This window comes from Euprymna scolopes, chromosome 43 (genome assembly GCF_053919585.1).
Source record: "Euprymna scolopes isolate OS-2025 chromosome 43, ASM5391958v1, whole genome shotgun sequence".
NCBI classification, from domain to species: Eukaryota; Metazoa; Mollusca; class Cephalopoda; order Sepiida; family Sepiolidae; genus Euprymna; species Euprymna scolopes.
This window is the reverse complement of record NC_136524.1, coordinates 5897852-5923863: the sequence shown is the minus strand read 5'-3', so window position 1 is coordinate 5923863 and position 26012 is coordinate 5897852. Positions and strand designations below refer to the sequence as shown.

At 31.5% G+C, this 26012-nt stretch overlaps 1 protein-coding gene across 2 annotated transcripts in view; it reads right to left on the bottom strand.

Annotated features, from left to right (window-relative positions):
• The window catches only part of LOC145268440 (collagen alpha-6(VI) chain-like), a 101574-nt gene that overhangs the window by 19222 nt on the left and 56340 nt on the right, over positions 1 to 26012 (bottom strand). For both annotated transcript variants that reach the window (XM_080124002.1, XM_080124000.1), the window contains 3 exons: positions 24217 to 24276; positions 6426 to 7016; positions 3077 to 3643 (listed from right to left, as the gene is read on the bottom strand). In XM_080124002.1, coding sequence (XP_079980128.1) covers positions 3077 to 3643; positions 6426 to 7016; positions 24217 to 24276 — 1218 coding nt within the window. The remainder of the gene's footprint in view (positions 1 to 3076; positions 3644 to 6425; positions 7017 to 24216; positions 24277 to 26012) is intronic.

The window sequence follows — 26012 nt, the reverse complement described above, 5'->3', positions numbered from 1 at the left end:
CACAAACGAATTTAATTTGTATGGTGAATCGGTAACTCAATTTGAACATTATCCCTCGAGTCAAAAAAATAAATATATAACAAAAACTACGAATACATTTTTGCTCAGATATTTTGGAATGAGATGTATCCCCGATTAAGCGGAGACCCAGTAAGTTTGTAAGTCAAGTCGTCTTAACGTATTGGTTCATACAAAAAAAAAGAAAGAAAGAAAGAAAGAACGATAACATACAAAAAAGAAAGGAAAAGAAACAACGGTTATTTGAACAGTTTTCTTTGTCGTTGCTCCCCTTTTTGACCTGTTGGACACTGTCTGAATTTTTTCTTTTATTATTATTTATTTTATCATTTTATTTTGTTTGTTGAATCTAAATGTACAATAAAATAACTTGTGTATAATATATATATATATATATATATATATATATATATATATACATACATATATATATATACACTCAGTAGATTTACTGTAGGTTTTTTTTTATTTTTATTTATTGTATTTCTATTTTTTCCGGTTTGTTTGCTTTTAAATTTGTCTTCATCTGTTACTTTGCTCGGCTTCACCGGTAACTGGCGGTCGAGCCCGAACCATAATTGACGAAAAATCCCGAGGATCTGGGTTAAATTATGCAAGAATACCAACAATATATATACCAGGTGTTCATTGTACAGGTCTGCCGATAAAAAGGGTGTTTCTTCATTATTGTAGTGAAATCGGCCAGCGGAAATGTTGATATTTAATTAAAAATAACATAACTCCTTACAATTTTTCAATTACAACAATAAGCAATGTTATCTACCTAATTTTCATGGGAAAATTATTTCGCTCTCCAATGATTTCATGAAAAACGGCTATGTTTAGTTGGTCACGTGACATGTGACGTAAACACAAGGGAAATAGCTAAAATTTCTAATTTCTTCGAAAACTATTTCATTTAATCATTAATTTTTCTCTGATTATTTTTCATAAGATTCAGGATTTTTTTCATTACTGTGGCAAGTCAGTAGATACTATTGGTTTCACTTGTAAATCAATATTTCGATTTCCGAATTAGCAACAATAAAGAAGAAGCACCAAAATGTTTACGAATATCCTCATTAATTATATTTGAAAGCCATATATTATGCTATATTTGAATAAAGAAAGAAACCCAGAGGAATTTTTTGCTGGTTAGCTCAATTTTTGAAAACAGTTGAGAAAGAAAATTGAAAAGAAGTATAAGTTTATATTAATAAATAAAATGAAAGGGTATGCTCAGCAAATCCAGTATGTATTGTTGTAAATATCCAGTGATATGCAAAGTTTACAATAGATAGTGAGTTTAGAAAGAGTTTCGTAAGATATTCTTTGGAATCTTTTTAAAAAATATCCAGGGGTATGGAAAGATTGAAAAATCCGGATAAAACATTGTGTAATGAAATGCGGGAGTAAACTCCGATCCCTGGAATTAATCATTCTTGCAGTAGAGGGACATATGTAGGCTTTTCTTTTAAAATATAGAGTTAAAAAGAAAAGAAATTACAAGGAAAATAATTAGATTTGAAGCGGGACAACTGGCAAAACAACCTTTCATGGCCAATATAAATCAGAAAAGAACGAAAGAGTGAAAAGAGTGAAAGAAGCCTAAAGTAGGTGTCAGGTAACTTGATTATGTAGTATATCTACTATATATACTATATTACTGTGTGTCTGTGTATTCGGTCCATATGCACACCAAAACGGCTGGGCCGAATTTTTCAAATTTCATACAAGTGTACCTGATGTGGCTGGGAGTGTTATTAGATAACCTTTGTACAGGAATGCCTCGGATAATTATCGAAAATCCATAACTGAAAAAAAAAAATAATTAATCATGGAACAATCCGATTTTTACCAAACTCACCACTTTTACACAGTTTAACATCGCCAGTGCATTTGAGAAGTTTTATCGCCACACAAACAGAAAGGTCCGGTGTATAAAATTAACACTATGTTTTATGATATAACAAGCGCGCGTTCGAAATGAATGTTTCTGTTTAGAGCACAATTAAACCATTATAGGAGGCACTTTCGATAAGTTTCAAGACTTTTTTGTACATGCATTTAAAATTTCCGTAGACTCTCGTAAATTCAGTATATTATGAGATGACTGACCGCTTTTTATGATTTCATGTCCAAATGAATAGCTACGGCAGGTATTTGAATACACTCTACTAAAACTTGATTGTCTCAGCCGATGAATTTCACAATTGCAATCTGGACGCGAGAACACTATAGAAAAACGCTATGCAATACAATTTTGTTTTAAGATATGGTAAAATACCACAGAAACGTATAGATTGCTTCAGACTACATTTTTGCCCATCTTTCATGAACTGGGCATTAGTTTTTGAGTGGCATAAGAGATTCAATGAAATCAAGGAGTTTTGACGAATGATATGAGGTGTGAAAGCGGTAAGGAAGTCAGAACACAAAATTTGATTTGTTAGAAAAAGAATTCCATGGATAAGGACCGTCGTGAGTCTATAGAGATAATAAATGCACAATTTGTTGTCAGTGTGGGAACTGTGCACACAATTATTCGCAAGGAACGGAAGATTCGGAATATTTGCACGGATTTGTACCTGGGGGTCGTAGAGAATATCATCCTTGTCACCGACTATTTGACCAAGATGGCTATCAAGGCAAGTCTTCACACTCGCTATAGTTTAGACCTTGCTCCCTGTGAATTTTGCTTATTCCCTAAGCTCAAGGAAAACCTTAAACACTGGTATTACGAGACAATCGAGGAGATTAAAAAGACTGTGATGAGGGTTACTGACACGCTCACACTAGGGGCCTTCAAGAAGCTATTTGAACGGTACAACAAATGTATTACAGCCGGAGAAGATTACTTCGAAGGGGACTAGAATTTCATATTCAATAACATTGACCATACGAAAAAAGTCTGGAAACTTATTTTAGCACCTCGTATATATCAAAACTTTTCAAAACATTGATGTAGACATTTATACTTTGGTTGAGTAGTTATAGTCGTATTTGTATTTGGAATGACACCTTTTAACCAAATGAGTATACAATACAGTTAACCTACCTTTGCAGGTGATGGAAATAAGTTTTTCAACAGCCTCATGATTATATTTATAGGAATTGATTTGGATAACATTATCGAAGCTGCTTGCAATGTCATACACGTAACGGTTGTTGACGTTGTCCCCAAGACCTATTACAGTTACCTCGATACCTTTTCTTTTCAGAAGTTCCGCTTCTATACTAGTGTTTCTGAAGTCATTCGATCTTCCATCGGTGAGTACGATCGCGATTTGCTTACCATTTTGCCGCACCCGGGTAAAAAAATTAGTTCGTGCATAAGCAAATGCTTTTGCTGTGCTTGTTGAATTTCCCAGTTTAGTTGGAAATTTTATGTCCTTTATGCCTTCAAGAGTTTCGGTATTTGTACTGAATTTGTTAAATCCAAACGCTGTACCCTTGTTGACTTCCTGGCCAAATGTGACGACAGCGATCCGGACACTATTTCGACCAATCGTATTACGTCTTATAAAATATTGCAATAAATATAAGCCTCTTTTGAAATCAGATGGGGAGATCCTTCCTGACGTTTCGATAATGAAAGCGATGTCAGCTATTATCCGCCTACATTCTGAAATAAAAAGGTAAATATATTTCATACAGAATCATAAAAAATTTGCATCTTTCATCTTGAGTTGAATTTGGATTGACCATTTTCAATCCAATATTTATAAAACGTAAAGAAAAGTATCACGTGACTAAAACTTATGAAATGTCCAATTTTTTGCAAGTTATATATCAGAATACAGATAAATCCACCCTCAATTTCACCACGAGAAAATAGAAAATATTCTCGTAGGTTTATTACAACAATTACAGTGCTGGTTTATTTAGTCAGTACCACATTCCTATCATGATGTCTTTTTAATCGTTATAATAGTTTTATTGGTGTAATCGAACTGAATTATCCGCTAAAATTACAGTTCAATATAAATTATTATTTTTCGCAAAATAAAATACCAGAAGTAATATTTATGAGTCAGTAAATATACAAAACCAAATAAGATAATCTCTTTTGTAACGTATAAGATAATGTTAGGTAGATATAAAATTACTTTATTTAGTTTATATAGTAAACTAATTCTTTTTCAATGAAGAACAATTTGTGAAATATATTTGCGCTTTAATTCTCCTCACAGATTTTTTGTTCATTAGTTGCAATTTATGATTATCCTGTACAAAATTACAAGAAAAACTTGTCTATTAACACACACACACACACACACACACACACACACACACACACACACACACACACACACACACACACACACACACACACACACACACACACACACATATATATATATATGAGCAAACAGTTAATGAAATATGTTAAAAAACACTTTGAAAGGAGTTAAAAACATATTTAATCTGAAAAGGAAACACTAGATAAATGGATAGTCCTTAATCCGCAGAGTTTCGAAGAAATACTCTCCTTCTCATCAAAGGGTAGGAATTAGCAAAATGCGGGATCGGATTTTGCATGCGGAAGTATTTGATGAAACAACAAGTAAGTAAAAGATCTTACTTGAAAACAAAATAAGTTAAGCAGAGGGAATATGGTAAAGAAAAAGGTGATTACACACGAATGGATAGTCTGGTGGAAGATAAAAATCCAGGGACGGTAAAATCCAAATGTAAAACTTCAAGAAAGTTAAAAGAATTTCCATTTGTACAAGTAAAATCAAAAGAAATCCCGTAATTGGAAGAAGATGGTCCATAATAATCCAAAGGCAGAAATCCATGGAATAATTCACAAAAATGTGTAAAAGGAAAAAAATAATATTAATAAAAGAAAAATAAGATGTGCTTTTCACTCTACTTCCGAGACATAACTAATAGACTAAAGTCCCATGTGTACTATCAATAAAAGTGCCAATGCAAAAAAATGAAGAAACTTATTGAAGGTACTCGTATTTTAGTTCAAAGCGCGACCAACATGACCATAGATATGATCTATGAGTTATTTATTGTTGTAGATTAATCTATACTTAGTATATATATGTATATAGTATACTTAGTATATATATGTATATAGTATACTTAGTATATATATGTATATAGTATACTTACTATATATATGTATATAGTATACTTACTATATAATGTATATACTATACTTACTATATATATGTATATACTATACTTACTATGTATATGTATATAGTATACTTACTATATATATGTATATACTATACTTACTATATATATGTATATAGTATACTTACTATATACATTTATATACTCTATTTACTATATATATATGTATATACTATACTTATTATATATATGTATATACTATACTTACTATATATATACTATACTTAATATATATATATGTATATACTATACTTACTATATATATATACTATACTTACTATATATATACTATACTTACTATATATATATACTCTACTTACTATGTATATATACTCTACTTACTATATATATGTATATACAATACTTGCTACATATATATACTATGCATACTATATATATACTATACTTACTATATATATGTATATACTATACTTGCTATATATATACTATACTTACTATATATATACTATACTTACTATATATATACTATACTTACTATATATATGTATATACTATACTTGCTATATATACTATACTTACTATATATATACTATACTTACTATATATATGTATATACTATAGTTACTACATATATGTATATACTCTACTTACTATATATATACTGTACTTACTATATATATGTATATACTATACTTACTATATATATGTATATACTATACTTACTATATATATGTATATACTATACTTACTATATATATACTATACTTACTATATATATGTATATACTATACTTACTATATATATGTATATACTATACTTACTATATACATGTATATACTATACTTACTATATATATGTATATACTATACTTACTATTTGTCTATTTATACTATACTTACTATATATGCGTATATACTATACTTACTATATATATATATTTACTCTACTTACTACATATACATACTCTACTTACTATATATATGTATATACTATACTTACTATATATATATGTATATACTATACTTACTATTATCGTGTTTATATTATAGTGACCATATATATATATGTATATACAATACTTACTATATATATTTATATACTATATTTACTATACATATGTATATACTGTACTTATTATATATGTATATACTCTACTTACTATTATGGTGTTTACATTATAGTTACTATATATATGTATATACAATACTTACTATATATATGTGTATACTATACTTACTATATATGTGTATGTACTCTACTTATTATATATATGTATATACTATACTTACTATTATGGTGTTCGATAAATGATGCCCCAGTGACTCTACAAATCCTGTCTGCTAGTAACTGGGACTCTTCCAGGAGAATTTGATTAGAGGCAAAGGCGTAAACATGTTGAGGTGTAGTTGCAATCTTTATCAAACCATTGCGTTTCTTCTTCGGGCCGATTCTTACCACCATACAATGTACACCGAATTTATGCAGCCACTTAGCTTCATGTTGTATCACATAGTTAATTTTCACTCCACTTTCCAGGAAGAGCACCAGCACTTTGACTGCTTCCGATCGGACAAAATCCGGCATGGTCGCGATATCCATAACCATTGTAAGGGCTTTGCGGATATATCTTTTATCTCCAATGTACTTACTATGTCGAATGTCTTGCAATGCTCTTGCTTTATCGGAACCAGCGAGGAAACCCAGTACATTTGCGGGTTTCTTAGCAATCACTCCAAAGCCAACCCTGGTTTTTTTAGCGCCGATATCAAAATTCCTAACAATGCGGTCGATCGCTTCCTTCTGTGTATTAAATTTCTCATTTGTGGTTTCGGATGAACCATCAACTAAGAAATAAACATCGGCTATCATATTAGTGCAGGCTACAAAGAAGAAAAAAAAAGATCATTCCTTAAAAAAATTTATTAGTTTCATAAGTATTACGAACACATACTTTTTAAGCTATTCAATTACACACACACACACACACACACATAGCTATATATCTATATATATAAAAATGTAACTTTTGGTTCGTTCGCAATTAATTGTCTAAAAAACCACTGGACGGATGGCTTCCACGTTTTGGTATAATATGTTTACTATATCCATGTGTGTTTTTATATATTTCTTTTTAATTATAACATTATACTTAATTTTTCTATGATAAATAGGTCTTTTTCTTTGTACCGATAGGCGATTTTTTTATTTAGGGACAATTATTTATTACCGCCTTCTGTCACGTGACCAGTGTTGCTAATTTAGCGGTTTTCTGCTAGATCTGGAGATTTCGTTTACAATCTAGCGGGAAATTCTAGAAAATCTGGAGATATTTCGCACCCACACACCCGCAAGCGCTTGAAAATACTTTAAAACATAAAATACATTCATTCATGTAAGTAAAAAAAAGTAGCATTTATTGCCTTTGGTAACAATTATTTATTGATTATTTGTTTTGTTTTTCACCTTTTTGCGGCTAACCATTCTTAAATCTCGCTATAAAATCGATTTTTCCAAGTACATTTCAGGTGGGGGGCCTTATAACCTTCGAAGTTTAGTTTAAAATACGAAATTTAGAAATATTTAGTCGAAAATTGTAAAAAGCAAGAAACAACAGCAAAAAAAAAAAAAAATTATATCAATACAGTAGAATTTAATTATCTACCAACCTAAATACTTTTAACATGCTAAAACAAAGTTTTTTTGTTTTTTTATTTTTCTAATTTCAAAATATGTTGCACCATTATTGTGATGTTTAATTTGCAGTATATTTCAATTTAACTTTTATTATAAAAAGTTTGAGTTTATGATTTGTTTCCTGCAAAAAAATTACCCTCTCTGAAAAAACAGGTAAAACTAGCTGATAAAATACGGGAGCTAACCGCTTCAATATAATTCCAGAAACATATAGTGAGAAAACACGGAACATTTTATATATTGAATATACTATATTTATAATTTTTTTATGGTAGGAAGTGAAAATAGGGAGTTTTTTTGGGGGGGGGGGAATTAGCGATTTTTGAAAATTTCAGATGATTAAAGTAAAAAATCTAGCGACTTTCTGGACATTTCTTTCTCCTGATCTCGCGGAGTTTTTTTAAATCTCAGTTGACAACATTGCATCACTAAAAAACACTACAGGCTTAATGTAAACAGAATGTGTTTACAATATCGGTAAATTTTCAATGTGTTTAATTACATGATTATTGATAATGTAACCATGTGATTGAAATTTAATTTAAATTAACCACACGTGGTCGCTTGGTAGGTACACACATAATGAATGCCGACGCTCAAAGTGTATACACATTTTGATTCCTCCCTTTACTTAAAAATTCATCAAAAATCAGGAAATTAACGAATTTTAATGAAAAGTGCAGTATTTATCAAATAATGATCGCAGAATATAATGAACTAATTATTTTTACTTAACTCTTGGTGAAAATGTTTTATTTTGTTTAAACTAAAATACCTTTACTAAAGTTATGGTTTTCAGTAGTAAATAAAAAACGCAAGAATTTATTTTTGCTTTTTTAAAAGCATCGTAATTTGTAACAATAAAAAATAATTTTTACAGTAACATTACGAAAAAAGCCCCTAAAGTCCGTATTAATGAATTCGATATAACTCGAAGAAAAATGAATTCTCGCATACTATTCAGGAAATTAACGATTCAATTAGATTCCTATTTCAGTCACCTAAATTATTGGTAAATATCCAGATACGCTACTACAAAACGCCGACCACTCTAATTTTTTTTTTTTATAGGTAATTGAGGTCGCTGACAACGAATCTGATAGTCAAACTTGGGGCAAATTTACCGTTTGCATAATTAACCTCTGAACCAACGAACTACTGTCCACCATTTTGAAGCTTCCGGTTACGCTACGCGCGAGCGCGCAGTCCACCATTTTGCAGCTTCCGGTTACGCTACGCGCGAGCGCGCGTTGTAGCACTCTACGCTACGCGCATTCTCAGATGGCGGAAAATTTGAAATTAAATATAAAAGTTGGGGGGGTAATTTTTTTTCGGTAAATATCCAGATACGCTACTACAGAACACCGACCACTCTAATTTGTTTGTGGAGGGGGGATGTGATGTTGGGGCACACGCGCGCCCCAACATCACATCCCCCGCTCGCACCCCCGATGTACAAAGTAAAATCTTCGAAAAATGTTAAATGGTGTTCTAATTGGTAAATGTCGGTGCGTTACTTACGGAAAATTTGAAAATTCTATGTTCCGGGGGGGGGGGAACAGATAAATTACCCCCCTACTCCAACTTGGTGTGCTTTCCTTTTCCTATTTTATTTCTTTTTCAGCTAATTTTAAATTTTCCACCCAAAAAGCGCTATAATGTATTTTTGAAAATTAGAAAATTCTATGTCCGGAAAAAAAATCCCCTCCCCCCAACGTAGTTTGCTTGGTGAAGCCGTCGTTTATGCTACAGCGTGCATGCGTGTAGCATAAACGGAAGCTGCAAAATGGTGGAAAGAAGTTCGTGAGTTCAGGGGTAAAAATAAAAATAGCATTAATACAGTAAGTTAGGTAAAATTTGCATAGAATGCTCTGCTTTACGGTTGTAAAAATGGAACGGAAATTTGAATTTCGTTCCCTTTTAAATTCGGTACATTTTTACATTACGTCCAACTCATCGTTCAGATTCGACACGTCAACTTTATAGCTTTTCGGGTATTCTGGCAAGGTTAGGGGTGTCTATTCCGAAAGCCGTTCTTAACATGGGTAGATTGGTAGGTGTGTAAGGAATTTCGTGAAAAATAGTGAATAATTCCACCCCGTCTTTCCAAGCTTATAACTCCTCGAAAAATGTAACTCAAGCCCTAATTTTTTTTCAATTAAAGGAGCAAGGACCAAGGTTTCATTAAAAAAAAACAACAAAAAAACATGTTTTAAAAAAAAAAGGTTTTAACTTCGGACTTTACAGGTAAATTTCTAAAAAACTACTTTTTTGTTTTAAATTTGAATATATTATTTATTGACCTTTTCTCTTCAATTTGTGATATATATTTTCTCTTCAATTTGTGATATACATTTGGTGAATAAATTATTTACTTTTTAATAGACATTTCAAAATGGGAGGCGTGAATTATTCTACCCCCTATCTTTCCAAGCTTATAACTACTCGAAAAATGTAATTCAAGCCCTAATTTTTTTCAATTAAAGGAGCAAGGACCAAGGTTTCATAAAAAACAAAAGAAAAACAAACAACGTGGTTTTAAAAAAAAGTTTTAAACTTCGAACTTTCCAGGTAAATTTCTAAAAAACACTACTTTTTTGTTTTAAATTTGAATATATTACTTATTGACCTTTTCTCTTCAATTTGTGATATATAAAACTTTGGTGTGTAAATTAATTATTTACTTTTTACTAGACACTTGAAAATGGGGAGGGGCGTGAATTAAAAAAACGTTTATCTAAAATATTATATTCGGTTAATTGAAAAGAGCATAAAATTTCACATTGACCCTAAAAATATCGTAAAAATAGAATCAATAGAAAAATTTTGATAGATTTTTAAAGTTTAAAAATTGAAAAATATTGAGTTCGTAAAATTCATTACTGTTTTAAAAAATATTTCTATTACGTTTAAAACAACTTTAATAGTTTATTTTGGAAGTATAATCTATAAAGAAAATAAACAACCCACTTTTAAAAGAGAAATTACGAGAATTTTATATTTTATTCGCAGTTTCGTGATAGGGGTGTCAAAAATTCCTACAAAAATTCTGATACATCTACTAGATTGGAGTGTTTATTCATTGTAAACGTACCCGATAACCTATAAGTGTCGACATTTCCAATGTGAATGGTAAGCTGGACTTATGTAAAAAATAACAAAAAGATATACCAAACTGACTTTTTCGTTCAAAAATGGTATTATTTCCCTTTCGTTATTAACTTAAAAAAAATTTTTTTTTTTTTAAATAAAAATTTTGTGTTTTATATACATAATGTACAATCGTTGAATGTTACTGCTTTGATTATATTCGTTTGGGGGGCACAATTAAAAAATTTAGAAAGATTAAAACGAAGCGAAATTTAAGTTTCCGTTCCATTTTTACAACAACCGTAAAACAGTGCATACTCAGCAAGTTTTATCGTTATTTATAAGCATATTGAAACACTAAATCAACATTTTATTTATTTTGTTTGCATAATTAATGATGGAAGTATTTTTCTGTTTATTTTCTAAACATCTGTTAAAAAATAATTTGTACATTCTCTTGAAAAAAAGAATCAAACTTTTCTCTACTTTCACATGTGTTCCATTTTAACAAACTGAGCCACAGCAACGCGTGGCCGGGTACAGCTAGTATATATATATATATATATATATATATATATATATATATATATAAATGTAATTCTTGGTTCGTTCGTAATTAATTGTCTAAATAACCACTGGACGGATGGCTTCCACATTTTGGTATAATATGTTTACGGTACGCATGCGTGTTTCTATATATCTCTTTGTAATTATAACATTATACGTAATTTTTCTATAATAAATATTTGGTTTTCTTTGTACGGATGGGCCATTTTGGCGGGGGGACAATTATTTCAAACCGCGTGTCATCACGTGACATCACTACACGGAACTTTTATATACCAAATTGACTTTTTTCGTTTAAAAATGGAATTATTTCTCTTTTGTTAATATATATATATTTTTAATATTTTGTGTTATATATATATAAAGTACAATTGTTGAATGTTATTATATTTGTTTGGGAGAAGCACAATTAAAAAAAAAGATTAAAACGGAGCGAAATTTAAATTTCCATTCCATTTTTACTCTTTATGAATATTAAAAGAAAAATTACTAAACATTTATTAATAATGCCTCACTTTTACAGACATTTGTTTTTAAATTTCTTAAATGACGACTTTTATCGACTTTTTTTTTTTAATAGCATTTGCTGACATTTGTTTTTTTTTAATTTTTAAATGACTTTTTATCGACTTTCTTTTTTTTAATAGCATTTGCGGATTGGTAAAAAACGAAAAAAAATAACTAAACCATTTACTGATAATTTTAACTGTTACAAATATTTTTACCAAATAAATTTTATCAAAGTCAAGATACCGAAAAAATGTCAGTAAATGGCTTAGTTATTTTTTTCGGTTTTTACCCATCCGCAAATGCTATTAAAATAAAAGTCATTTAAAAAGAAATTAAAAAAACAAATGTCAGCATACCCATCCGCAAATGCCATTAAAAAAAAGTCGTCATTTAAAAAGAAAAACAGAAAAGCGAAATGATATATTCATAATAATTTAACCTAGGGCGAGCGCCATTTGAAAACCAAAACAAAACCAAAACATTTATTAGTTTTTTTTGTTTCTTTGTTTATTTTTTCGTTTGTGTGTTTTGTTTTTTTTGGGTTTCTTTTCGAACAAATAAATAATTTTAAATATTTTTTTGAATTGTCAAGATTCATTTTCTCCAGTAATATCGGTTTACCAAGTTTCTGGAAGTAATAAATGATAATTTTAGTTTAAGGGAGTAATAAATGTTAATTTTGGTAAATTGATTTAGTTTAATTTATCGTTTCCGGAAGTAATAAATGTAAATTTTGGTAAATTTATTCTTTCCCTTTCCGGAAGCAATCGTTCGGCCTTATAATGATGTCTCACCTAGATTTGGATAGCTAGTGCATGAAAAAAAATGGCGTCTCCAATGTCGGCAATAAAGTGTACAAGAACCAAATCTGCTAGCTGAGTGACAAATCTGCTTAAAATATTAAAAAGAAAGAAAGAAAGAAAGAAAGAAAAAGAATAGAAATTCTAGATGTATCAGTAATTTGGAGGAATTTTTGACACCCCTAACAGAAAACTGCGAATAAAATATAAAAAAGTGTATTTTCTATATGGAATATACTTTCAAAATAAACTATTCAAGTTGTTTAAACAATAATAGAAACATTATTTTTTATTTAAAAAAAAAAAATGTTTACAAAATGTTTACAAAATGCCGGCGTGCCTTCATGCAGCCATTTTTTACGTAATAAAATCAATAGAATTTTACGAGTTAAATATTTTTCAATTTTTAAACTTTAAAAATCTATCAAAATTTTTCTAGTGATTCAATTTTTACGATATTTTCAGGGCCAATAAACCAAACATAATATTTTGGACAAACGTTTTTCTTTTCAAATTCACACCCCCATTTTGAAATTTAAAACAAAAAAAGAATAGTTTTTTGGAAATTTACCTGTAATGTCCAAAGTGTAAAACATTTTTTTTTCTAAACACGTTGATTTTTTTTTTAATGAAAGCTCATGTTATGCTTATATCGTCAATACCAGACGCTGACGGCAAATTTTTCTATCTCATTGAATGTTTTCTTTTTTTAGATATTAAAAAAAGTAAAATTAGTTGGTGAAGAAGTATTAAAATATATCAATCAAAAACTCGTGTATTTCATTAAAAGAATTTTTTAAAAATCGATGAAGCGGATTTTTTGTTCTAGGGGAAAAACTTATGAGTGAATGTGCGTTTCTTTTTTAACTACGGAGGATGAAAATTACTAATTTTGGTTAACACACGCAATAAAAAAGAGACATTACTTATGCCTTTGGACGAAACCATACTTCATAAATTTCATTTTAGCAGCAGCAGATATTTAACGCTTCGCGCAAAACATGTTACAAAAATTCGATTTTCTAGGACCCTCGCTTTAAAAAATCCTTTTATTTAAAAAATACATGGACTTTAAAATATAAATATGGATAAATTCTTAACAATGAAGAATGGAACTACCCATTTAATAATATTTTTTTAGGTAAGTGATTTTTTTGGCATATATATACATATATTTATAAGCAAGTCAAAATATATTGATTTTCTTTATATTTTTTAAAAAGAAAACCGCTTTAAAGAAATAAATATTGCATAATTTGCTATTAAACCTGTTAGTTTCAAAAATATGGTCTTTGCTAATTGAAAAAAAATTAGGGGTTGAATTATATTTTCAAGTAGTTATAAGCTTAAAAAATAGTAAGTTAAATTATTAAGGTTCTGATCATCATTTTTAATGGCCACTTTCTGATACACCAATAGAACCTCTCCCAAATATACTGGCAATAATTTGGTTTCGTACTTCCTTTCAGTGTTTCCAATAAGGGGGATTGATTTAAAAGGATTTGTATTAGGAGTTGGGCACTTATTAAAATGATTTAATTGTTGAATTTTTTGCATTTTGGTTAGATTTGTTAGTTTGCTAGCGCTAAAAGCCCACAAAAATTGAACAAAAGACAAAATTAAAAAGAATGGTACTCATGCAGAATTTAACCCCCCCGCACCGGATTCCAATTAGTTTAGGGTTCGACCGGCAACCACCAGATTCAGCCGAGCGTTGTTCAAATGTTGAAACACTAAACCAACATTTTTTTTTTTGCAGAATTAATTAATGATGGGAGTATTTTTCCCGTTTATTTTCTTATCATCTACTGACAAAAAAAATTTGTACATTCTCTTCAAAAAAAATCTAACTTTTCTCTACTTTCAACTAACTATTTACAGTGTTCATATAAAACATTCATCTTTTCTTTTTATAATAAAAATTCTGTTTTCAAAAAGAAATGTTTATTGCCAACTTTCCTTTAAAAAAAGATTCCTGAAAAAAAAAAAACTTTCACCTAACAATTTATGGAATATAATTCACCTTTTCTTGGGGGAAAACCCAACTTTTATTGATAAAAAAATTGCAAAAATAATAAAATAAATAAACAATACAAAATGCAATTTTTTCTGAGGAATGTGTTCCGTTTAAATACACTGACCCACAGCAACGCGTGGCCGGGTACGGCTAGTATATATATATATATATATATATATATATATATATATATATATTACCAAGCCGCTCGGCGTTGCCCGGTTGTAAGATACACTTAAATGTAATATTTTAAATCATGCAGATTACGTATTTATTATTGTCGATACAATTATCTATTAATTATAATATAAAACTATTATAAAAATTATACAAATATTAATATTAGAAATATTATATGAATATTATATAAATATTATATAAGTATTATAACATTATTATATAACAGTCGAAACAAAACTAAAAAAATATCTCCCAATTGTTGAAGATAAGATTCAAGCAATCAATCAGTCATATATATATATATATATATATATATATATATATATATATATATATATATATGTGTGTGCGTATATATATATGTACATATATATATAGTGTGACGGGCCCCTACGAAAAACAGCAAACAAACCCGTCGAAACGGCACGTTGACAAGAGAGAGAGAGAGAGAGGGAGAGAGAGAGAGAGAAGGTAGAGAACGTAGGGAAAGAATATCAGCAGGAGCGAGGACCAAGGGAGATAACTAAGGCGGAAAAAGAAAAAAAAAAGAAAACCAAAAAGAGTCAGTTGCCGAAAAGATGGAAAAATGGGATAGACACAGCGCACCACGTGGGAATTTAAAAAAAGGAGGAATTACCAATTTAACCGCATCAAGATAAAAAAATTAAAAAAAGAAAGAGGAATATGAACCTGGAAAACCTAAGGTAAATACAGGCATTTTTCTTTTAACGCGGAAGGCGATACGACAAATATGAAAAAGAATTTTTCATGACGGGGGCTTTAATTACGTAAAAAAAAGAGAGAAAGCAACCAATATGATTCTCGGAAGAGACCTAGAACGTTTCGCAGATATGTCCTCTTTTCTATGTCATGAAATGCGGATGCACTATGAACACAAAATTAAAAAAAAATGATTGACTATCATTTCAGCATCAGTATATTGAATTGGCATATATATATATATGAGTAATGTGACATTTCATTTTAAATATAAAAAAAGAGAAAAGGAATCAAATTCCGATTTAATGTGCGAATGATTGGTTATTATTTCAACATCGGTATATTGAATTGGCATATATATATATATATATATATATATATATATATATATATAAATGAGTAATGTGACATTTCATTTTTTTATTATAAAAAAAACAAACAACCAAAAGAATCTCCCCCTCCATATATTTCTATATTTAGTAATAAAAGAAGAATCGCGCGTGATGCACCCGTGATTTTTGGAATTAAAACATAACCCGTCGTTTGTTTTTCTTTTTTCTTCTCTTTGTTATTTGATGTATATAAAATATTACAATGGAAACATTATCCCATCTAACCTCAGCGCGCTTTGGATTCTAGAAGGGAGAACCATAGCTTAGCGCATTCGCTGATCGGTCCTTCCCGAGTTTGTATAGATCAAGTATATACATACCCAGCAGCGAATGTCACAATAGAGAGAGATATGTCTGTGTGTGTATATGCATATACTATATATATATATATATATATATATATATATATATATATATATATATATAAAGGTTTTGTTTATTCCCAATAAAAAAATTACTCCCAATATGGCTGCTTTGCATTCAACTTTGACCTGAACATCTCATTGATGACATCTCATTACAATTGAGAACTTTTTCTCACTGTAATTTTTTTTCTTATTCTTTTATTTATATTTCATTGCATTTTGTCTTACTTTGTATTTTTTTATTCGTTATATTAAATCCTTCTCGTTCTTTTTATATATTTTTTATAATTTTGTATTATTTTATACTATTTAACCCTTTATTCCTTAATATTTATCATCTTTTTATCACTTGTTTATCCCTTATTTTATTCATTTATATCTCTTATATTTTATATTTTATTATTTTATTGTACCATGTATTTCTTTTATTATTTTATAATTTATACTTTGTTTGATTTCTTTTATTATTTTAAAATTTATACTTTGTTTGATTTCTTTTATTATTTTATAATTTATACTTTGTTTGATTTCTTTTATTATTTTAAAATTTGTACTTTGTTTGATTTCTTTATTATTTTAAAATTTATACCTTGTTTGATTTCTTTTATTACTTTATAATTTATACTGCGTTTGATAGCTTTTATTATTTTATAATATATACTTTTTGGGATTTCTTTTATTATTTTATAATCTGTACTTCTTTTGATTTCTTTTATTCTTTTATAATTTCTACATTGTTTGATTTCTTTTATTATTTTATAATTTATACTTTGTTTTATTTCTTTTATTATTTTATAATTTGTACTTTGTTTGATTTCTTTTTTTATTTTTAATTTATATTTTGTTTGATTTCTTTCATTATTTTATAATTTATACTTTGTTTGATTTCTTTTATTATTTTATAATTTGTACTTTGTTTGATTTCTTTTATTATTTTATAACTTGTACATTGTTTGATTTTTTTATTATTTGATAATTTATACGTTGTTTGATTTCTTTCATCATTTTATAATTTGTACTTCGTTTGATTTCTTTTATTATTTTATAATTTGTACTTAGTTTAATACTAAGGTTTTATTCGAATACCCTTTCACATATATACTGAGCTAGCATGTCGCCTATTTCGAGAAAACCACTTATAACCGTCACCTCCATATGATTAAAAAACATCTTTCTATAACTTCTTCGATTTTCTTCCTCATCGTATAAATTTACATAGACAGTCATATATTGAAGACTCACCTCGTAACCCATCATGACATACACGATATTCACACACACACACACACACACACACACACACACACACACACACACACACACACACATATATATATATATATATATATATATTACATGGGTATCACCACTTATCAAGGTCCGTAAGCCACTCGGAGATAAGGGTTATTTTGTGTACAATAATCAATGGGATAATATCGTAGTGATAGTGGTATTGGAGATTTGATAAAGCGTCTTACTTAAGGGAGCGATTAATCAGAAATTTGTTTATGTTGGACTTGAAGACGTCAAAGTAGTAGTTAAGTGGGAAACAGGCAAACGGAAAAGAATTCCACAGGCGTGCACTTCTCAGAAAAAAGCTATGTTCATGGAATCTACCCTTTGATCTAGGCACAAATAAAGAGTGGGAAAATTACTGGCAGTGGTTTTAGCTAGACGGGTGTTTATCATGAAGGATTGACGAGGTGGGACCAGAGATTGAAGCTCGGACGAACACTTGCCATGGAAATAACGATAAAACAAAGACAGACTCGCAACGTCTCTTCTCTGGGAGAGAGATTGCAGGGAAGAGAAGAAATCTCCCACTAAGCCACGAAGTCTATTTTGTACTTTGTCAAGGCAGGATAGGCTGCTTTTTGAAGCTCCATTCCAGATGTAGCAGGAGCACTCCATCTTTGGACGTACTTGGCTTTTATATAGATAGAGAATTGCATCAGTAGTGAGATATCTTCTAGAGCGGTAGAAGGATCCTACCATTTTCCCAGCGGCCCTGACAACAGACTTTATATACGTGTTCCATTTGAGATCAGGAGTAAAAGTTAAACCCAGGAGCTTGTCAAAATATGAGGCCTCCCCAAGACGAGAGCCATCCATTTCAATTGATGCTAGATGAGGAACAGAGCGTTGATGATGTAAAGTAAGGAGTTTTGTTTTAGAGGCATTAAAAGTAACCAGCCATCTCTTTCCCCACTGAACGACGCGCTCAAGATCAGAGGAGAGGGAATCAGAGAGAGCTTTATCATTTACGGCCTTTGATGTGTTGCCGTAGATGGTCGTGTCATCAGCATAGATGTCAACGGATGAATTTAGTATGTGTTTTGGGAGATCATTGATGTAGATCAGGAAGTGAGTTGAGCCCAGGATGGACCCATGGGGGACTCCAGCATTAATACTGTGGGCCTCAAATTTCTGCCCATCAACGACTACTCTTATGAACCTATCAGAGAGAAATGATTTAATTATTAAGAAAACATTTCCAGTCATACCGTAGCTGGAAATCTTGTGAAGAAGGCCCTTATCCCAAACCTTATCGAAGGCCTTTGATATGTCAAGATCAATTGCTCTAGAAAGGAAGCCGTTGTCGAGAGATTCACTAATCCTATGGGATATAACTGTTAGCACATCAGCTGTAGATCTAGCAGATCGAAAACCATATTGCATGTCACTAAAGTGGTTATTTCTGCTGAGGTGGGTTACTACTTTTTTTTTTATTTAATATGGATTCCAGTAACTTACTCATGACACACAAGAGACTTATTGGTCTGTACTGAGAGGGAGATGATTTATCACCTGAATTCTTAAATACATGGTATACTGACGAGGTTTTCCAGGGTGTTGGAAAGCACTCCTCCTTAAGGCAACGCCTAAACAGTTTTGTAAGTATGGGGACAAGTTCTGGTTGAAGCTTTTTCAACACTATAATTGGAATGCCGTCTGGGCCAGTTGCTTTACTGGAATCAAGGTTCTTGATTAGTTTGGCGACCTCGTGCACAGATATTTGTACGTTGGATAGGGTGTTGTCTGTTGTAGGAGGAAATACGGGGAATTGATACCCTTCGTCGCAGAGGGTAGAGTTAGCTGCAAAGTTCTTGGCGAATAGTTTGGTCTTCTCTGATGCTGATGAGATGACCTCAGGTCCATTGATAATGGTTGGGATGGAACGCACGCTTCTGTTCAGGATTCTGTTTGCTACTTGCCAAAACTGGTGGGAACCAAGCCGCTGCGCAGTTACTTTGGATTTGACGGACTGAGCATATAGTTGTCTTGCATTTTTTATTACTCTTTTAAGTGGTTGCTGGCAGTCCTGAAGGCAACTTTAGTCTCAGTACATCTATTACGTTGGTAGCGTTGGAAAAAGTGATTTCTGTGCGCAATGGCAGCGGCACATTCTGGGGAGAACCATGGCTGGCTGCTAGGTTCTTGTTGGAATATTTTGGATGGTATGAATCGGTCTATGCCTATAGTTAACCATTCGGTAAGGTCTGATACTATAGAGTATACATCCTTTTTAAACATGGAATGCAGAGATATTAATGTACGGAAGCTATCCCAATCAGCCATAGAGTATCGATATACACTACGGTGGAGAAGTATATCTGAAGACTTATTACATTTCATTTTTATCTTAACTGATACAACTGTGTGATCGGAGGATCCCAGGGGAGATAGGACGGAACATGAACATAGCTCAGGGAAAGTTGTGAGAAAAAGGTCTAGAAGGCTTGCATACTGACCCGTAGTATTGGGCACACGGGTAGGCTCCCGAACAATCTGTGTGAGGTCATAGACAATGGCAAAATCATGACAGAACCTCCCCTCATCACCTGTCATTTGAGTGGATCAGCCATTCCACGTTATGGACATTGAAGTCACCGCAAATGTGAATGGTAGCCGAAGGATGAGCAGACAGGATGAAGTTAATTTTCTCAGATATACTCTTAAGGACAGTAACCCCGCTGTCGTGGGAGCGATAGAGAGCAAATATGAATGCGGTGATGTAAGCAAGTGCAACCCGGAAGCACATATAAGGTAAATTAGGGTCTTCTCTGGCGATATCTCTACCACATGGGAAGCCATCTTTAATGTAGGCGCATACTCCATGCCCATGGCGATCTTGGGGGTCAGATTTAGATGTTAAGTTAGAGTATCCTTTTATTATGAACTCATCTAGGGAAGTGGTCGGCCGTATGCCAGTTTCGCTTAGAAAGAGTAAGTCTGGTTTCGTCTTATGTAATTGAGTTTAAATCTCTGGAAGGTTGGAACGTAGACCCCTGATGTTGGAAAAGGAGACATGGTAGTAGGGGTCTACGTTGGAGGATGGAGTTCTAGGTTTATTCGTTTGTGTGTGTGTGTGTTTTTTTTTTAGATATGTTGAGTTTTTGGGGTTTGTGGAACAGGTCGATAGACTTGGTTAGAGTAGGACAGAGAGGGAAAGTAAGAGAGAGAAAGAGAGCAATTTTTTGTAGCACATGATAAGGTAAAGCCGTAACAATTACCCACTAGTATGGCATCGAGAGGCCCCACCAGAAACTTCTGCATGGTCCAGAATCCATTCACCAAATAGCAATACAGCAGGGCCAGTACTTTACACCTGGTGATAGGACAGCCTCCTTAGTGGTTAACCAAGGTTCGGGTCCCTGACTATCAGGCGGATAACGTCAGCCGAGACGAACTGTTTATCTCCAACACCCTTACTAGTGACGTGGCCACAAGGATAGACATAGAAACAGAAAAATTTCCGACATCTCAGGCTACTGTTCACGAAGTATTACCGACCTGCAAAGCAGCTTTTTCTTCACCCTTTGTCAGAAAAATCACTCATTGGAAATGAGGACTGAGGGACAAAAAAAGGAGAAGCGAGAGTTACTGGAGCTGCCGATAACACAACCACAGTGTATTGTCTACTCTCCATTTAAAAAAAAAATAGAGAAAAATAAAAGTAAAATAAAAATATAAGGACTTATTAATATCTACTTAATATAAGTCCGTTACTCCGTTCTCAGTTTAGGGGAATATTTGAAAATAATCTTACATTTTTTCTCAATAGAGAATGGTTTGAGCATTCGAGCTTTACCTTTATACGATACCGTAATGGAACTTTCAATTTGTGAGGTCGATAATTTTTTATTAATTTACTTTGGAAGAACCCGTTTAAAAGCTGGTTAAGAGTAGAACAATTTCGCTTGGGTACTAAGTTTAGACTGGGTAAGAAATAATGCATACTGATGAGAAAAAGCATTTTCCAGTGTTTAGTTAATAGTGCAGAATATAATTTGAAAAAAAAAAACAGAAAAAAGAGCAAACGAAAGATAAGTGCAGTTGAAATGCTCAGAAATTTAGTCAAACCTGGAAAAAAAATAAATAAATGAATAAAAAATAATGTCTGCAATACATAAGTTTTTACGATATCAAGACAGGTGGATTTCCAAATGATAGATAGAAAATGGCGTAACTTAGCTTTGGAAACTTTGACCGCGCTGAAGAGGGAAGAGATAGTCGCCCTAACTGGTTTATGCCGGGTTACTTAAGGAGTAAGGGGTAGGGGGGCATCTTGGGTTCTGTATTTTTATTTATTTTATTTTTAATTCAACAATGCTTTTGTTTTATTTTGTTTTTGTTGGCTTTAACTACCTCGAGCATTTTAACTTATATAAGTCCGTTACTCCGTTCTCAGTTTAGAAGAATATTTGAAAATAATCTTCCTTTACATAGTTATGCGTAAATATATATATATTTTTCTTTTTGGCTTTATCTAACCTCGATAGAGAATTGTTTGTGCATTCGAGCTTTACCTTTATGCGATACCGTAATGGAACATTCAATTTGTGAGGTATTAATTTTCTTTGGAAGAATCCGTTAAAAAGCTGGTTAAGAGTAGAGCAATTTGGCTTGGGTACTAAGTTTAGACTGGTTAAGAAATAATGCATACTACCGAGAAAAAGCATTTTCCAGTATTTAGTTAATAGTGCAATATATTATTTATATAGACAAATATTACATAGTTGCTACACTGGATATGCTCATATTTCGAACAAATGGTCGGTAAAGATTCACATGTTCTCGTCAGGCGACTCAATAAAGTTTGTATTCCACCGAAGGGGTCTGGTCCTTAAATGCAGAAATATTAAAAAAAATAAAACGTTGTCGAGACATTAACATATCTGGTGTAGCCACTTTGTAATATTTGTCCATATAAATAAAAAATATATTTTGCGCTTTTTTATCGAGCACTCTTAATAACCTCGTTTAATTCAATTTAATTAAAATTTAATTACCTTCTGAATAAATTTAACTTTGTGTATGTATATATGTATATATATCTGTATATATATATATTTATATATATATATTTATTTATATATATATGTATATATATATTCATTAAGAATTATAAAAATAAAACTACTGTTTGAATCGGAGCTGCATTATATACTAATATAGACAGAATGTTCTCTAAGGAGGAAATCACTTTTTCTCCAAAGACCATAGCAATACCAATACATGAAGTATACATGATGGATATGATCCAAGCAGTGAATTTGTTTATAAAAGGATCAGGTGGAGAGTTTTTATACTAAAATGAGGACAACAGAATAATATTATTACACCGGATTAGAATACAGCTGAAATTTTTACTGAGGAAAACATATATCGTAGAACCAAGTTTTCAACATTTAATCAAGGACATGTTAACCATATATGCGCTCCTCGGAAAATTTTAAAACTCACATGCTTAACCTTGCTAAGAATTTGAGGATTAAAAAAGCATAAATACATGAACCGTAAAATAAAAACTATAAATAATACCTTCAAAAAATTAAAGACTATCTAAATAATACCAGAAAATAAACCGATCAACTCAGACAACATAAGATTTGATACGTACAACAACCTCATTATGAATAAACTTAATAAAAATTCTAAAAGTGTTATATAAGAGGACCTCCATAATATGAACTTACCAACATGAAAAATATGTCAAACAATAAACATTCAATACACAATACACAACTGTACCCAGGATTTTCGCTAAAAGATCACATACTGACGCCCTCTCTCGCTCTCTCTCTCTCTCTCTCTCTCTCTCTCTCTCTCTCTCTCGAATATTGGAATATGATTTTCGTATAAATATTAGTATTTATATTTATATATCCATTTTAACATATTAATTTTAAATCATAAATTTGAGCAGTTTAATCATCACACCATCAAACCATATAAAATCAACACTTGGTTCTTTGATAAGATAGGGGCGCGTTCGAAATGAATGTTTCTATTTAGAACACAACTGAACCATGAGAGCTGACGTTCGTATTTAAAACTATTCCAAGCGATTGTATATAAGAATAATTTTATAAAATCCACAATAGGTTCTCTATTGTGTAAAATAGACCACAATGTACCGTGGAAGTCACTGGGGGAGGCACGTGAAGCTTCTTCCTGTGGGCTACGGAAGGGTCACGACTATAGAGCAAGCAATCAATCGATTTTATTCAAAAATAAGCGATTTCCCAGATTTTGACGACAATAAAAGTATTGGAAGTGTGGAAAATTCATTGATCATCGTTCAATCCCGGGACACGTCGGGATTATCCTGCTAGTTGGAGAATACATACAAAGATTGGTAGGCAGTAAAAATTGTGTATTAAGTGTTTGAGATACTTAAATGTACGAAATAATGTAGATAGTAAAAGCAGACTGTACGAAGAAAAACAATATTCACTCACGATCTTTTATTGATGATGCGGTCGGGAGCGTAGTCATTGTTGTATGGATTACAGTCCTGGCTGAAAAAACAAAACAAAAAACTTTTAGTTTTTTTTTTAATTGAAAGATTAGGAACGGTCATTTGTTAATCCAGTTACTAGCTCATAACATTAAGTGGCTTCACGCCTAGTTTAAAGTGGTTTACATATAAATAAAAAATAAAAAGAATAAAAGGTAATACATATATATATACATTTCAACCTTGTACCTTTATTTTTAAAGCGTATATTAAAAACATTTTGTTTAACAATTTTCATGCCTTGGATGAAATGCTTTCCTAACTTGTATCCTATCTTTTTAAGATTATATTTTATTTGATTTATTAATTTGGATTTAAAAAAATGAATGTGGTTTTGCATGTATTTATAAAAACTCCCCTACTCTCTATTTCGGTTTGTATTTCCCCTCACACCACATCTCATTTTTGAAACCCCCTCTTTGTATTATTACAGGTCTGAATATTCTCTATATTTCAGTTTGTATTATATTTCTTCTCACACCACAACTCTTTTTTGCAACTCCCTCTTTGTCATAAATATCTGAATAATGAGAGAATCTGAAAATTTTTTTAACAAAAACTTTAAAATAACTATTTTATATTAATATTTTTAAAATTCTTTCAGAAAACAAAATCTTTAAAATTTAATAAGGAACAAGTTTCATATAGGTTTCATTAAAATATTCAGTAGATAACGAGAAAAATAGAGATGAAATTTTCAAAGGACTGTAACTGGTTGCGCTCAATAGTAGTCGTCGCCAGCGAAATCTTTGTTATTGTTATTCTATTATTATTATTATTATTATTATTATTATTATTATTATTATTATTATTATTATTATTAATATTAATGTTTAAAACATTTTGTGTCCTTCTCTTTCGCGCGAAGTAGTATTTCTAGTATATATATATATATGTACTAGAAAAGTTTCGACCTTGACAGTTTTCCTTAACCTTAAAAAATCGTGTTCACTATCCCTAGGTACGGGACCATCGTCATGCCAGATTTTGTCATGATCGGTCCAGTGGCGTGGACTGTAAGAGAGTATATATACACAGGCTATGTACTTTGATATTTGGCCTTCACTTTGAAAAATGGTGTGCATCGTCCCTAGGTTGGACCATTATCTTGACAGGTTTTGTCATGATCGCTCCCATAGTGTCGGCTGTAGTGTCGCTGTGTCGGCTGTGTCGGCGTATATATACATAGGCTATAACCTTGAAAAATAGTTTGCATTATCCCTAGGTAGGGGGCCTTCATCTAGCCAGGTTTAGTCATTATAAGCCCATGAAGTCTGGGATGTGGGAGAGTTGTACCCACTGACACACACACACACACACACATACACACACATACACACGCACACACACATATACACACACATACACACGCACACACACGCACACACACATACACACGCACAGACACATACACACGCACACACACACGCACACACGCACATACACACACACATACACACGCACACACACACACGAACGCTACTAGTAGGTATGCAAGTAACAGACCTCGCTAGCTAATCATGGCTTACTTTCCGCGCCATAAGAACGTTAAAAGAGCAAGCACCAGATCTACTAGTGAGGTCTCCAGGAGTGAAAGCACTGATAGACAGTATAGGATGAGGGGGTAAATGTGTGAATTACAGACCTGCGCTCGACCCTTCAGAGTAACATTTCTTAAGGACCACAAATAGGATGTGGCCTTGTTTCCAATACTTGCGACCAATTTTTCTCCAACTG